The sequence below is a fragment of the Sus scrofa genome, chromosome 5, assembly GCF_054392235.1.
Source record: "Sus scrofa isolate SSC_HxYL_T2T_F1_AM1 chromosome 5, Sscrofa_HxYL_maternal_Yorkshire_Landrace_v2.0, whole genome shotgun sequence".
NCBI lineage: Eukaryota > Metazoa > Chordata > Mammalia > Artiodactyla > Suidae > Sus > Sus scrofa.
Window position 1 is genome coordinate 84,470,921 of NC_139387.1, and position 14,052 is coordinate 84,484,972.

At 39.1% G+C, this 14,052-nt stretch overlaps 1 protein-coding gene and 1 long non-coding RNA gene across 11 annotated transcripts in view; one reads left to right on the forward strand and one right to left on the reverse strand.

Moving 5' to 3' along the window:
• The window catches only part of LOC106510390 (uncharacterized), a 322,787-nt gene extending 318,572 nt beyond the window's left edge, over window positions 1-4,215 (forward strand). The window contains exon 12 of the long non-coding RNA XR_014804108.1: window positions 133-4,215. This is a non-coding gene — a long non-coding RNA (uncharacterized LOC106510390). The remainder of the gene's footprint in view (window positions 1-132) is intronic.
• Window positions 1-14,052, reverse strand: part of SLC38A4 (solute carrier family 38 member 4) — a 78,948-nt gene that overhangs the window by 15,204 nt on the left and 49,692 nt on the right. For all 10 annotated transcript variants that reach the window (XM_013997965.3, XM_084957258.1, XM_084957257.1 and 7 more), the window contains 7 exons: window positions 10,790-10,863; window positions 10,229-10,321; window positions 2,991-3,072; window positions 2,824-2,906; window positions 2,664-2,722; window positions 1,346-1,621; window positions 1,133-1,212 (listed from right to left, as the gene is read on the reverse strand). In XM_013997965.3, coding sequence (XP_013853419.2) covers window positions 1,133-1,212; window positions 1,346-1,621; window positions 2,664-2,722; window positions 2,824-2,906; window positions 2,991-3,072; window positions 10,229-10,321; window positions 10,790-10,863 — 747 coding nt within the window. The remainder of the gene's footprint in view (window positions 1-1,132; window positions 1,213-1,345; window positions 1,622-2,663; window positions 2,723-2,823; window positions 2,907-2,990; window positions 3,073-10,228; window positions 10,322-10,789; window positions 10,864-14,052) is intronic.

The window sequence follows — 14,052 nt, forward strand, 5'->3', positions numbered from 1 at the left end:
ATCAGTCTTGAGAAACGACTGTTTTCCTAGAAGAGGATTGTGCTAAGTATGCTTGTCTGTTGGGTATTTATGAATGTAATTAACACAAAAATCAAACGGGCTTCTAATGCAGAAAGGCTTCATATTTCACAGTGAGACGGATTTGAGGACAAGAATCCACTGCAATCAGCAAAGCACTACGTCTGGGAGGTCAGCCTTCCTGAAGCCTGATACTGTTACCTGGCCAGCTTCTGGGAACCATTCTAGAGGCACCTGGCTGCTCAGAGTCCATCAACAAACCTCTAGAATAACTGCCATCCCTTCTCCATCTGGAGGCAAAAATCAAGTGTAGAGTAACTGCTACATGTGATTTTCCATGTAAATCACAGACATCAGCATATTTGAAAGTGTTCTAAAAGTTTTTTTTTAAGATGTAAACCACAGTTTATGGGGCAAGTTATTGCTATTTCATGAGAACAAAGACTGAGGTTACTGATGTCTGGGTAAAGATGAAAATTATTATGACAGCCCCGCCAAGGGTAAAGGAAGAAACTGCTGTAGTGAGAGTGGGCTCAGACCCACTCACCCCCAAGTGCATGTCAAAAGCCTCAAAGGGAAAAGAGTACTAAGGAATCATAGAATATCAGCTGGAAGAAACAAGACTGTCTGGCCAGTGTCTCCACTACATAGATAAGACAATGAAGGCCAGGTGCTGGCACCTCGCTGTGATGGAATGTTTTCTAGGCAGGGGGTAAAGACAAGTGACATTCGTGGCTTAGCAAGGCTGTCCTCAGCATAATTTTTGTTCTTCATGAGTGTGGGTCATTTCCAGTTCAGGTGACGTCACTGCTTCCCACAACATTCAAATTCCAATTCCCCAAGCCTACCAAAGTTCTGATAGACATTGACTCCTCCTCCTCCTGAATCCCAGGGATCCTTAGGGTGGAAGAATAGGAGAGAAGGAAGCGGATAAGATAGTGCAGTAAGGAGGCTGATTGACACCTTTGTGGTTACAACACATGGCTGAGGAGTGGTTATAGCATAAACTCTCTGTGAGGAGAAAGCTGTGAACTCTGCTTCTGTATAAAGCACTGTTGAACATATGAGCACATTTTCAAAGCAAATCAGAATGCTAAAATGATGGCTGCCTTACTCTTTAAGTTCACTGTAGATGGGAAGGACCTCGGGGTGGCATACAAAAGCAAATGCTAGGATGGGAATTGCATAGGCCGTCTGAAAGACAAAGACAACACCGCATGTTTAGCATTCCAGCACAGATGGCCACCCCGGGGCCATCTCGGCTTGTGAAATAAAAACTCAGAGGCCATGTGGCCAGGCTCTTCGAGGCCTATGGCCTCTCACTTACCCGGGAGTTGAATACAAAGTATTTGGGCTGACACTTGTCATCACTGTGTGCTTCGTACTCTACTCCACTGCCGTGAAGAGAGCCCTTGGCCTGGTTCTCATCCAGCCCCGCAGGCTTCTGGTGGGTGTAGTCCATCATGAAGTTCACGCCGCTACTCTCGGAGTTGTTGGGCACCATGACCACGTGCATGGGAAGGGTATTGTTGAAGCTCACATTCCCAACGTTGTGATCCAGAACCGGCAGAGGGCAGGGTATTTGGAATTTCTTGTAAATCACCTAGACCCGATCATTAACAACAAGAACAACGTCATCCTTTGGAGGAAAACAGTAGGACAAAAATCCGTACTTGTGGTTTACGGTGTAGAGTTGAGGGAACCCTGCTGAGGATCCCTTTCAGACTAACGGACAGGTGGAGATGCCCTCCAGCCTCTCCACGAAGGAAAGAGTGGGAACCGTGGTTGGCAAGCCTGCCCCTGAGAGCCAACAAGATGGTATTTTGCGTAAATGTACCCCAAATTTCATGCATACTCTTCCATAAGAAAGATGATCATTTTCTTGCTACATTTCATACAGTTCATTTCTTCAAACTAGTGAAAATATGGGTTTTCAGAAATTGCTCCCCACCTTTGCCTCTGTGGGAAAATGCTGTAAAAATGTTGGCGTTCATATTAGAAGAAATTCCCCCTTTTGGAAAGGAGTGGGGATGGAGGGGGGAGAAAGATTTCTTTCTTGAATTTCACTGTGGTTACCCTCTCCTCATGGGTAGAATGAGTAAGAGAAAATGGCTGATTCATGTAAATACGGCTGATTCTATAGCCTACTCATTTATCTCCTGTGACTCTGCACTTCTTTCTTTTTAATTTTTTATTTTTTGGTTGCACCTGTGGCATGTGGAAGTTCCTGGGTCAAGGATTGAACCTGTGCCACAGCAGTGACCTGAGCCCCAGCAGTGACAATGCTGGTTCCTTAACCCACTTAGCTACCAGGGAATTCCCCTGACTCTTCACTTCTTCTTCCTCCACTCTTCTAAACACTGGGTTATTGTCCCATTCCTGCTTAAAGTGTTCCTTTTTGTCCAAATATACATCCAGTGTGCCTAGAACACACTATGAGCAATGGTCTTGACATTCTAATTCAACTATATTTAAACTCAGGACTGTTCTTTTCTTATTCCAAATTAGAGTACAAGAAAATGGCCTGTGATGCAAGAACTATTTCACGCTAGTGATGTACTTGAACTAAAATGAGGACACCAGTTCAGGCACTGAAAGCATCACATGCCCACTAAACCAAAAGGATCATGTCAAAAATCACTTACCACACTGACAAAAAACACCATGCAGGTAAGAGAAAATCCGCTGGTATAACCAAGGTAACCTAGGAGTCAGTAGAGAAATTCTGGAAGGTGAATATGGCATCTACAATCAGCTTACCTCTTAGAACATGAAATGAAAATAAAAATGGAAAACGAACTTTACCTAAATTTTTAAGAAGAGAAAGTGGAAGAATGATCGCAACAGACACGAAAATGACGAGGTAGTTGCCATTGAGGTACCATTCTCTAGAACAGAAGGACAAGAATCAGGATCAGAAAAGACCAAGTAGGATGAGTTGCCTGATGTTAGAGAGAGAAGAGAAGACGTACCCAGTATTTTCTTCAAGTCCCATGAAGGCTCTGATTACTTCAGGTAGTTCGTATTTAATGATAAAGAGGTAGCTTGACATTGCTGAAATGGAAAACGTGACAGCTTAGCGGTGTGCATGGCACTCACGTCACAGGTAGGGTGTGAGAAATCCAGGCATGGGGGATGCCCATCCTTTTCAGTAATCTCCCAATGGAGACAAAAGCCACCCACTTTGAATTCTGTACGACTGCCAGGTCCCTCTCAGAAACAGGCATTCGCCCTTTGGCTCCTGTCTAAGGACCTTTGCTAAGTATCCATGCTGATTCTGTGTAAAATTCAGCCCTGAGGTTTTCACACTTTGCAAGCTTTTCCCTCAATAGTTATAAGTCATCTTAGCCTTTCTGAATATTTTAGTGTTGATAACCTGGTCGGGGTCTGGTCACAAAAAGCGTGGGCCAGAGAGAGGGGGCAGAATTGCAGGGTGGCGCTGGGTAGAATACATGTCACTCTAGCCTTCTCTAGATTTGGGCTCCATTCAAGTCCTCTGTCATCTCCCTGAGGGACACAGAAAGTCTCAGACCACTGATTCTCTAAACTGGAGTCATACTGGATTGGTGAAAACAAAAACGTACAAAAGATGACAGCTTCTTGGGAGTTCCTTTGTGGCTTAACAGTGCCAAACCCGACTAGCATCCATGAGGATGGGGGTTCCATCCCTGGCCTCACTCAGGGGGTTAAGGATCTGGCATTGCGGTGAGCTGTGGTATAGGTCACAGACATGGCTTGAATCTGGCCTTGCTGTGGCTATGACATAAGCCAGAGGCTATAGCTCCAATTTGATCTCTAGTCTGGGAACTTCCACATGCGGCAGGTGCAGCCCTACAAAGACAAAAAGAGAGAGAGAGATGATAGCTTCTCCAAACTTTGTGAATGAAGGTTTTTAAAAAATATTCTCTGTCCAAATAAGAAGTTATATCAAGTGGCAACATTTCTCGAGCATCTAGATAAGTGATGTGTGTATGATCATGGGCTCTTCTGAAAATCTGATCTATAAAAATCTGTAAACCCTCACCCTGGAAAAACATATATGTATACATATGCAGAACACACACTTTTGCCTAGGGAATTGATGCAACATCTCTTTCCCAAGTTCATGAACTCAGTGAAGTATGACACGAATTTGCTATTTCACACGTGGGCAAAAGACTCAGTTAAAAATAAAAACTGACAAGTTTTGCATTGTAAGGTTTCAGTGTGTGTGTTACATCCTTCTGGTGATTTTTTGCTAAGAGGCATTTAAAGCAGATATTTACGTTGCAAATTGAACTATGAATAGTTTAAAAATATTTCCTTAGCTTCAAATAATAGTAATAACAATTTCCCACATTGTTTAGTTCTGCATGTAATTAGCCGAAAAGCCACGTGAAAAAGAAAGATGCCTGTTATGATCTCCATTCTGCAGCTGAGGATATAAAGATTTTTGAGAGATGAGATGCCTTGTCCGAGATCACACAGCTTGAAAGTGACAGACCACATACAAAACATAAGATCCCTGATTTCAGGCCAGTGTTTCCTCTCTATTGTGAAATGAAAAGATTTTTACAATACCTGATGTACCTTCTGTAAACATGATTTGGTTAATCTTTACAAAGGCCTTGGGTAAAGCTAAATCTTACAGAGGGTAAACAGAGGAGATATTTCTGATTAACTGGTTCAGTGAGGCAGCATTCAGTTTTAGAGCTATTAATCGCTGACTTTCAGTGATGTCACCTCTGTTAATGTGTTTGGTCTTTGAAAATTCAGAATGACCCAGACCTGTCTGAGTAATGTCAACATTATTCTGCTAATGTTGAAACATCCGTGGTAAATGTTCATTTTTCAGGGCATTGAGAAAATTAAACATTCTAAGTGTGGAGTTGCTAAATACAGAAATACAAGTGTTTCTTTTTGGCCACAATAACCACTAATCATATATAGTAACCAAAGTGAGAGATTTTCAGCAATGATGTATGAAATCTCATCTTACTCCCTGAAAGCCACGCGGGTTTTGTGTGTGGAGGGTGTGACTGAGAGGCCATGTTAGAGTTTATTCCATTATTTAGATGCACAATAGTAGCTACCCTTGGAATAATAAAAAATGGTATTGCCACTCAACCTACTGAGTTCACGGTTAAAAGAGTATGTCCAGTTAGTTCAGTTGTCTGAACAAGTATGTTAGATCACCTATGAAGAGATCCTATGAAATGCTTGGTATTTTAAATCTTGGTAAGGCTGAAAATTTGAACCAAATGGAAAGCAATTTATTTGATAGGGGATGGGAACCTTATATTCTTATGGCCCAACCACAGTAAAATGAATGAAACAATTCCAGTGTTGCTGTCAAATTCTACCTAGGATTGTAGTCTTACTATATAAAAATATGAAAGACATAAATACAAACCATTATGATATGGCGGGATTTTATTTATCCGCTTACCAACCATCCATCATCAGGAGCAGGTATGGTTGGATAAAGGTTATTAAAGGAATGGCTGTATTCCAGAACTCCTAGATAATTCCAGTGATTTTATTAATCAAAAAGGATGTCCTCCTTGCGAGATCCCTGTGCAAGTTTGTTTAGTGCAGCATTGTTTGTGATAGTGAAAAACTGGAAACAATCCAAAACTGTTCATCAAGAGATTCATAAACCAATTATGGTGCATTTGTACAATGGAAAATTCAAAAGCTATTAGAAAGAGAACTAGGCAAATAACATTCAAGACATATTGTTAAATTAAAAAAGCAAGCTGCACATCAGTATTATGAGATGATCCAATTTTAAAAGTAACAATATATTTATTAAATTTGTCATAGAGGAAAACCTGGAGAGGTTATTTCTAAGATAATTTACATAAACATTTTTTGTTATTTATATATTTATGTAATGTTTTATTTTTCACAATTAGCATATATTTATCTTATAATTATAAAAATGCCTATTTAAAAATGATCAGGAGATGATCATCTCAATAGATGCAGAAAAAGCATTTGACAAAGTCCAACATCCATTCATGATAAAAACTCTTATCAAAGTGGGTATAGATGGAATACCTTAACATAATAAAAGCCATTTATGACAAACCCACAGCAAATATAATGCTCAATGGAGAAAAGCTGAAAGCCTTCCCACTAAAATCTGGAACAAGACAGGATGCCCACTCTCACCACTGTTATTCAACATAGTATTGGAAGTCCTAGCCACAGCAATCAGACAAACAAAAGAAATAAAAGGTATCCAACTTGGAAGGAAGAGGTAAAATTGTCACTGTATGCAGACGACATGATACTATATATAGAAAACCCTAAGGACTCAACCCCAAGACTACTTGAACTGATTAACAAATTCAGAAAAATAGCAGGATATAAGATTAACATTCAGAAATCAGTTGCATTTCTGTATACCAACAACAAAATATTAGAAAAGGGATACAAAAATACAATACCTTTTAAAAGTGCACCCCCAAAAATTGAATACCTGGGAATAAACCTGACCAAGAAGATGAAAGACTTATATGCTGAGAACTATAAAACATTAATCAAGGAAATTAAAGAGGATTCAAAGAAATGGAAAGATACTCCATGCTCCTGGGTCAGAGAAATTAATATTGTAAAAATGGCCATACTACCCAAAGCAATCTACAGATTCAAAGCAATCCCTATCAAATTACCCATGACATTTTTCAAAGAACTATAAAAAACAATTCAAAAATGTATATAGAACCACAAAAGACCCAGAATTGCCATAACAATCCTGAGGAACAAAAACTAAGCAGGAGGCCTAACTCTCCCAGACCTCAGGCAATATTACAAAGCCACAGTAATCAAGACAGTGTGGTACTGGTACCAAAACAGACATACAGACCGATGAAACAGATAGAGAACCTGGAAATAAACCCAGACACCTATTAATCTTTGATAAAGGAGGCAAGAATATAAAATGGGAACAAGACAGTCTTTTCAGCAAGTGGTGCTGGGAAAACTGGACAGCCACATGTAAATCAATGAAACTGGAACACACCCACACACCCTGCACAAAAATAAACTCAAAATGGCTTAAAGACTTAAATGTAAGACAAGATGCCATCAAACTCCTGGAATAAAACAGAGGCAAAACATTCTCTGACATCAACCTTACAAATATTTTCTCAGGTCAGTCAAACTGACAAGCTTTTGCACAGCAAAGGAAACCATAAAAAAAACAAAAAACAAAAAACAGAAAGACATCTTACAGAATGGGAGAAAATAGTTTCAAATGATGCAACTGACAAGGGCTTAATCGCTAAAATATACAAACAACTTATACAACTCAACAACACAAAGGCTAACAACCCAATTGAAAAATGGGCAAAAGACCCAGATAGACATTTTTCCAAAGAAGATATGCAGATGGCCAACAAGCACATGAACAAATGTTCAACATTCATGATTATTACAGAAATACAAATCAAAACTACTATGAGGTACCATCTCACACAAGCCAGAATGGCCATCATTAATAAGTCCACAAATAACAAGTGCTGGAGAGGGTGTGGAGAAAAGGGAACCATCCTGCACTGTTGGTGAGAATGTAAATTGGTACAACCACTATGAAAAAAGGTATGGAGGCACCTCAGAAAACTAAATATAGAACTGCCACATGACCCAGCAATCTCACTCTTGGGCATATATCCAGACAAAACTTTCCTTGAAAAAGACACATGCACCCATATGTTCATTGCAGCACTATTCACAATAGCCAAGACATGGAAACAACCTAAATGTCCATCAACAAATGATTGGATTAAGAAGGTATGGTATATATATATACAATGGAATACTACTCAGCCATAAAAAAGAACAAAACAATTCCATTTACAGCAACATGGCTGGAACTAGAGACTCTCATACTAAGTGAAGTAAGTCAGAAAGAGAAAGACAAATGATATCACTTATATCTGGAATCTAATATATGGCAAAAATGAACCTTTTCACAGAAAAGAAACTCATGGATGTGGAGAACAGACTGGTGGTTGCCAAGGGGTAGGGGAAGGGGGACGGAGTGGGATGGACTGGGAATTGGGGGTTAATAGATGCAAACTATTGCCTTTGAAATGGATAACCAATGAGATCCTGCTATATAGCACTGGGAACTATATCTAGTCACTTCTGATGGAGCATGAAAATGTGAGAAAAAGGAATGTATATGTACGTGTGACTGGGTCATCTTGCTGTACAGTAGAAAATTGACAGGACACAATAAACCAGCTATAATGGAAAAAAATAAAAATCATTCAATTTTAAAAAATGGAAAAAAAAAAACAACAATAACAATCAGGAGGGCTCCAGAGACATGGATATTGAATCCAAGAACTGGGAAGAAGGAAGCATGTACTGAGTCTGTATTTTGATGACTTTTTGAGGATGAAATATGACTTTGCATAGATGAAAAACTTGGACTCAGAGGTATACAGTGACTTTCCAAAGGTCACAGATTGTGACAGAAACAAACTTAAATTCAGGTGCATCAGGCTCCAAAAATTATTCTCTACTCAAGGGTTTTTAAATGTCTTTTTAAAACCAGTAACATACCAGATACAGTTTAATAAGGCTTAGGAATCCCAGAGGAGCCAGGACCTAAAAGCCTGGAGGAATGATGCACCATTTGTGACAAACGGAGGTGGAGAGCTGGAGAATGTGTGTGATAGGGTTGGAGGATTGTAAAAGTTGGGGGACAGAATATAGTTCATTGTGGTATCACACAGGACACATAGGGAACAGATGATAGACAGACAGGTAGATAGATACATAGACAGATACAGAAGTTGGGAGGAAAGATATCAGAAAAGGAGGCAAAGGAATGATGATAAAGACCCTTATATGTCAGACTACAGAGATTAAATTTTATCTTAAAAATAATGAGGGCAGGCTGAAGGATTTTATGCATGTGAGAAGCAACAGTAGATCTAAATTTGAGAAATTTAATTTGGAGGGTGAATTACAGGTGGAAGAGGGGAAACCTAGGACAGGAGGACCAGTTAGATGGCTATTGCAAGAGTCTGAGCAGAAACAGCAATCACCTGAACTTCGGTGGTGAGAAGAGAAGGAGTGGAGAGATTCGAAAGGTAAATAAGAGAAAGAATGGATAAGAGCTGGTATTTGGATGTTCTCGGTTAGGGAGAGAGGGGAGAGTTTAGACTGACATCCAGATGTCTGCCTTAAGAAACTGGATGCTCAAATGAATTTATCACATCTGTAGTTGTATAATGATCATAACAATCTGATTTCACAGGATTTCCATCCCACAGCCCAGGCACATCCCCCCACCCCCCAAACTGTCTCCTCCGGAGAAATTCATTTGAGTAATAAAAAAAATGGAAAAAACAAAAAACAAAAACAAAAAACAAACAAACAAAAAAAGGAACTGGATGCTGCTGGTATTGTTCATTGAGAGATGAAAAGAACAGAAATATAGAATAAGAGGTTTGGGGACTGGGTAGGAGGTGAGGAAATACGGGCCATTATGTGTCTGGGTCATGCAAGAGGACATAGCCACTAGGACGTTTGAAGTATGGGTCAAGATGCCTTAGGGTCAAAGGCTTGAAAAGATCAGTGAAGTAGGTGGGCAAACATATCACCTGGAACACTACTGAAAATATATACTTCTAGGCTCTACTCTGGAAAAGATCATTCGGTAAGAATTATAAGAATTGTAGAACCAAGAAATCTGTGTTTCAGAATGCTTCTGATGCCTGGCCAGATTTTTGCCTTAGCACACCTTCTAGGGACACTCTCCAATGGGCTGGCTCTGTGCAGGCTGTGTCTCAAGGACTCCAAAATGTCCCCATGCCCCTGAGATACTGATTTTTCAATTTTATGAAATGAACTCAACCATACATGTGACGCATCAACTGTCTGGGTAATGACAGATGTAAGCACTCATGACTTAATTTTTTTAAGTAATAATTAAAGCCATAATAGCATTTGAAATCAAGGAAGGTTTCATTCTATATTTTAATTCCAGAATTCATCTGGCAGGATTTTACACAGTATTTTATTTCTTAGATAAGGCTATTTTTCATTAATAAGGGACAGCAAATCTATTTAGGGAAATTTACTTGTAAATTTAAAAACTGTAAAGCAACTATTTTTCTGTATTTGCCTGTTTATTGCTAGAGTCGTCTCATGTCTTGAGCATTCTTGAAAAGTTTAAAATGGTTTGTTGAAAACTACATCCTCTTACCTCCAATGTTCTGCATTGTAATGGAAACAAAAGCTCCGATTTTCCCAGGCCATCCAAATGCTTTTTCACCCAGTTTTTCATAAATTAGAGATCCTATTGTCAAAGATGAAAAGAACCTTGTTCAAAAATTGTTTTAATGACTAAAATATTCTTATCATGTCATACTACCCTGGTGCTTCAACCATGTAAATAAACACCCTACAGAAATGACAAACCCCCAAATACGAAACCTCAAAAGCTGACGCAAAATATGGTAAATGTTCTCCAAACAAGAAGCAATGGCTTCATTCATTTATCTTGGCTTCATGCAATGAGTCGGAACAGTTATGTCTATCGTCCACCAAAAGTCTTTTCTCTATTTAGCTGAACTCAAACGGGTTGATTTTCACTTGTCTAACTTTCCCAGATAACTAAAAACATTGGAGATACCATGTTGTTTGGGGTCAGAAGAAAATGAAATGTAAAACTGACTGACATCCTCCTACAGTCATGGGGCTATGGACTGAAATACCCTCTAATGAGAATCAAAACAGAATGTCTTGGGTGTAATGAGAGGCCTACCTCCTTCCTTGGAGGTCTTTAATAAGAGATGGACTGAATAGAGTGACAGGATTGCCACAGCAAGCAGCATGATTCTGTGAAGGGAAGAGAGAGTAGACAATAAAGTTTCTAGAAAAGATAAGACGTGATAATATTAGGTATTCCGATACATTATTACATTGGTCTTTTCAATCATTAACTTTCTAAGAGTTTGTGAATTGGGGAGAAGCTGAAAAATTCTGTTTAGAACTCCACAAATGCCCATTCTTTCATGACACAGAACTGGAATTAGCTTTATTTTCTGTACCAAAGTGTACCACTTGAAGTCCCTAACATTATCTTTTTTTAGTGTTACCCAATAGTAGAATCTGGTTTATAACTTAGATACTAAATGTACAGCAAAATTAGCAAATACTGTATCTACTTACAGTATAGGGCTATATGGGTACGATATTTGCATGACAGTCCCATGAACATTTATAACTGAGGGGCTATTCACTGACCTAACTAAACTTGAATCTAAGATCTAGAAATATAGGGAGCTCCCATCGTGGTTCAGCAGTTAACGAATCTGACTAGTATCCATGAGGACGTGGGTTCAATCCCTGGCCTCGCTCAGTGGGTTAAGGATCCAGCATTGCCATGAGCTGTGGTGTAGGTCACAGATGCGGCTCAGATTCTGCATTGCTGTGGCTGTGGTGTAGGCCAGCAGCTGTAGCTCTGCTTCGACCCCTAGCCTGGGAACTTCTACATGCCGCAGGTGCAGCCCTAAAAAGACAAAAGGGAAAAAAAATCTAGAAATATAGAAGCCAAAGCAAAGTCTGAGCTCCACCACTACTGATCCTACACATTAGATGGTGGGAACCAGAGGGTCAGGCAATTGCCTGTATAATAGAGAAAACAGAAAGGTAGGTAGAGGGTGCAGAAAACCTTTGTTGTTTTCAGAAAAAATCATTTGTGGTTCAGGACCCTCCATAAGTCCACAGGCATGTATGGTGTCTTTATGTATACAGTGGTCAGTGCTTCTCTAAAAACAAGAAGTGAAGAGCCAAAATAAGACTGTAGATAGAAGCATCTCTGTAATAAATTAAGGCAAAAGACTAAGCTTTACCTGAAAAAAATTTTTAATCTTATCATTTTATGTCATCTTTTTATTGAAGTATAGTTGATTTACAAAGTTATATTAGTTTCTGGTATACTTGCAGTATATATGTGTGTTTGTGTGTATATACACACACATATACATATATTATTTTTCATATTATTTTTCATTATGGCTTATCACAGGATATTGAATATAGTTCCCTGTGCTATACAGTAGGACTCTGTTGTTCATCCATTCTATATATAATAGTTTGTCCCTTCTAATCCAAACTCTCAATTCTTCCCTTCCCCATCCCCCTCCCCCTTGGCAACCACAATCTATTCTCTATGTTTTGAGTTTTTTTCTGTTTTGTAGATAAGTTCATCTGTGTCATATTTTAAATTCCATGTATAAGTGATATCATACAGTATTCAACTATCTCTTTCTGACTGACTTCGTTTAGTATGATAATCTTTAGGTCTATCCATGTTGCTGCAAATGGTATTACTTCAGTCCTTTTTATGGCTGAGTAATATTCCATTGTATATGTTACCACATCTTCTTTAGCCATTCATTTTTTGATAGACATTAGGTTGTTTCCATATCTTGGCTATTGTAAATAGTGCTGCTATGCACATTGGAGTGCATGTACCTTTTCAAATTATAGTTTTGTCTAGATATATGTCAGGTGTGGGATTGCTGGATCATTCTGTTTTTAGTTTTTTGAGCAACCTCCATATTGTTTTCCATAGTACCTGCACCAATTTATATTCCGACCTACAGTGTAAGAGAGTTCCCTTTTCTCCACACCCTCTCCAGCGTTTGTTACTAAAAAAATCTTATTCTTTGCCTGTTCTATATGATGAGAGTACACTAAACGTTCTCCCCACAATTGATCAAATTCTTCGGTAATACATGGGGAAGTCAATGTTGCAAATGTAGATCTAGACTATGAGTTACAAATGCTATAACTCTTCTAGCTCTATTGTGCTCTCATTTTTCATGAAATATGTTCTCCAGAGCTGTCTTACTCATATATTTTCCTCTATGCCTTGGGCATTTACCTGTTTTAAAAGAGTTATGTAATTCAGATTACATACTCGTTCCCTGGAGAAATAATGAGCATTTCTTGTATTCTAAACCTACCTGCTTTAGCAGAAACTCCTACAAGTAAAACCAATGACATCCTATGTCACTTGCTGGGAATTAAGGGAGATTGCTGAATCCAATTTGGGCTATTTGGATACATAAAACACACTCCCTAATGTGCTTTAATTGCTCCAGTCAAATTAATCTGCTAAATGTTTACAGGCTTGAAATGAGGCTCTCAATTTTAAAAGTGGGACACTCTCCACCCGTGAACATGATCTGTGGCTCTAGGATCAGGGGACGTGTTTCCCGCTTCTATTCATCAGCGATCTATGAAAACATCCTAATTAATTGTAATGGTGTGTGTCATTCGTAAGGAGAAGGTGGTCTTTCCGTCTTAGAGGTAGTAGTACATTATAAGACTATACACGTATACATATGAACATATCTCTAGCCATTAAGATGCAGAGAATTTTTTTAAATCACCTTATTTCAAACATGGCTTACAAAAATAAAATCGACAGAAAAATCCATTCAGCTAAAAATTATACCTAACAATTCAATCGAAGCACTGACACAATATAAATATTTATAGTCTAGCCTGACCCTTAGCCTGCAAATAGCTGTGTGATGACCTAATCACAACTGATGTTCGGAACACCAGCAGCATATATTTACAACGTAAAGGTTGCATTCTTAGACAGTTATTTAACACTCCAGCATTGCATTAGGGATTGTGATGTGTGTTCCTGCTGATGCCTAACATTAGACTTTATTCCCGTGAAGAATTTCACTGCTGCCAACTGTGTCTTGGAAAGTATCGGGCCATACGTCATGCACAAATGCCTGTGGCTGTCTGTCACTGACAATGCAGTGTCCATCCTCCAAGTCAGCCATGTGACACTGCCACCACCACACAGCATTTGGCCAAGTTTGGATACAGTGCACAGGTTTAGGAATAAACTCTGGCCACTTTGCAAAAATGTTTTTTTTTTTTAGTTGGGATCCTTAGGCCAAGCACTGTACTAGGCCTTGGGGATAGAGACATGTGGTATAAAATCAGAGCTGGGCTCAATCCTTTGGAGCTGATAGTCTAGCAAGGGGGACTGAC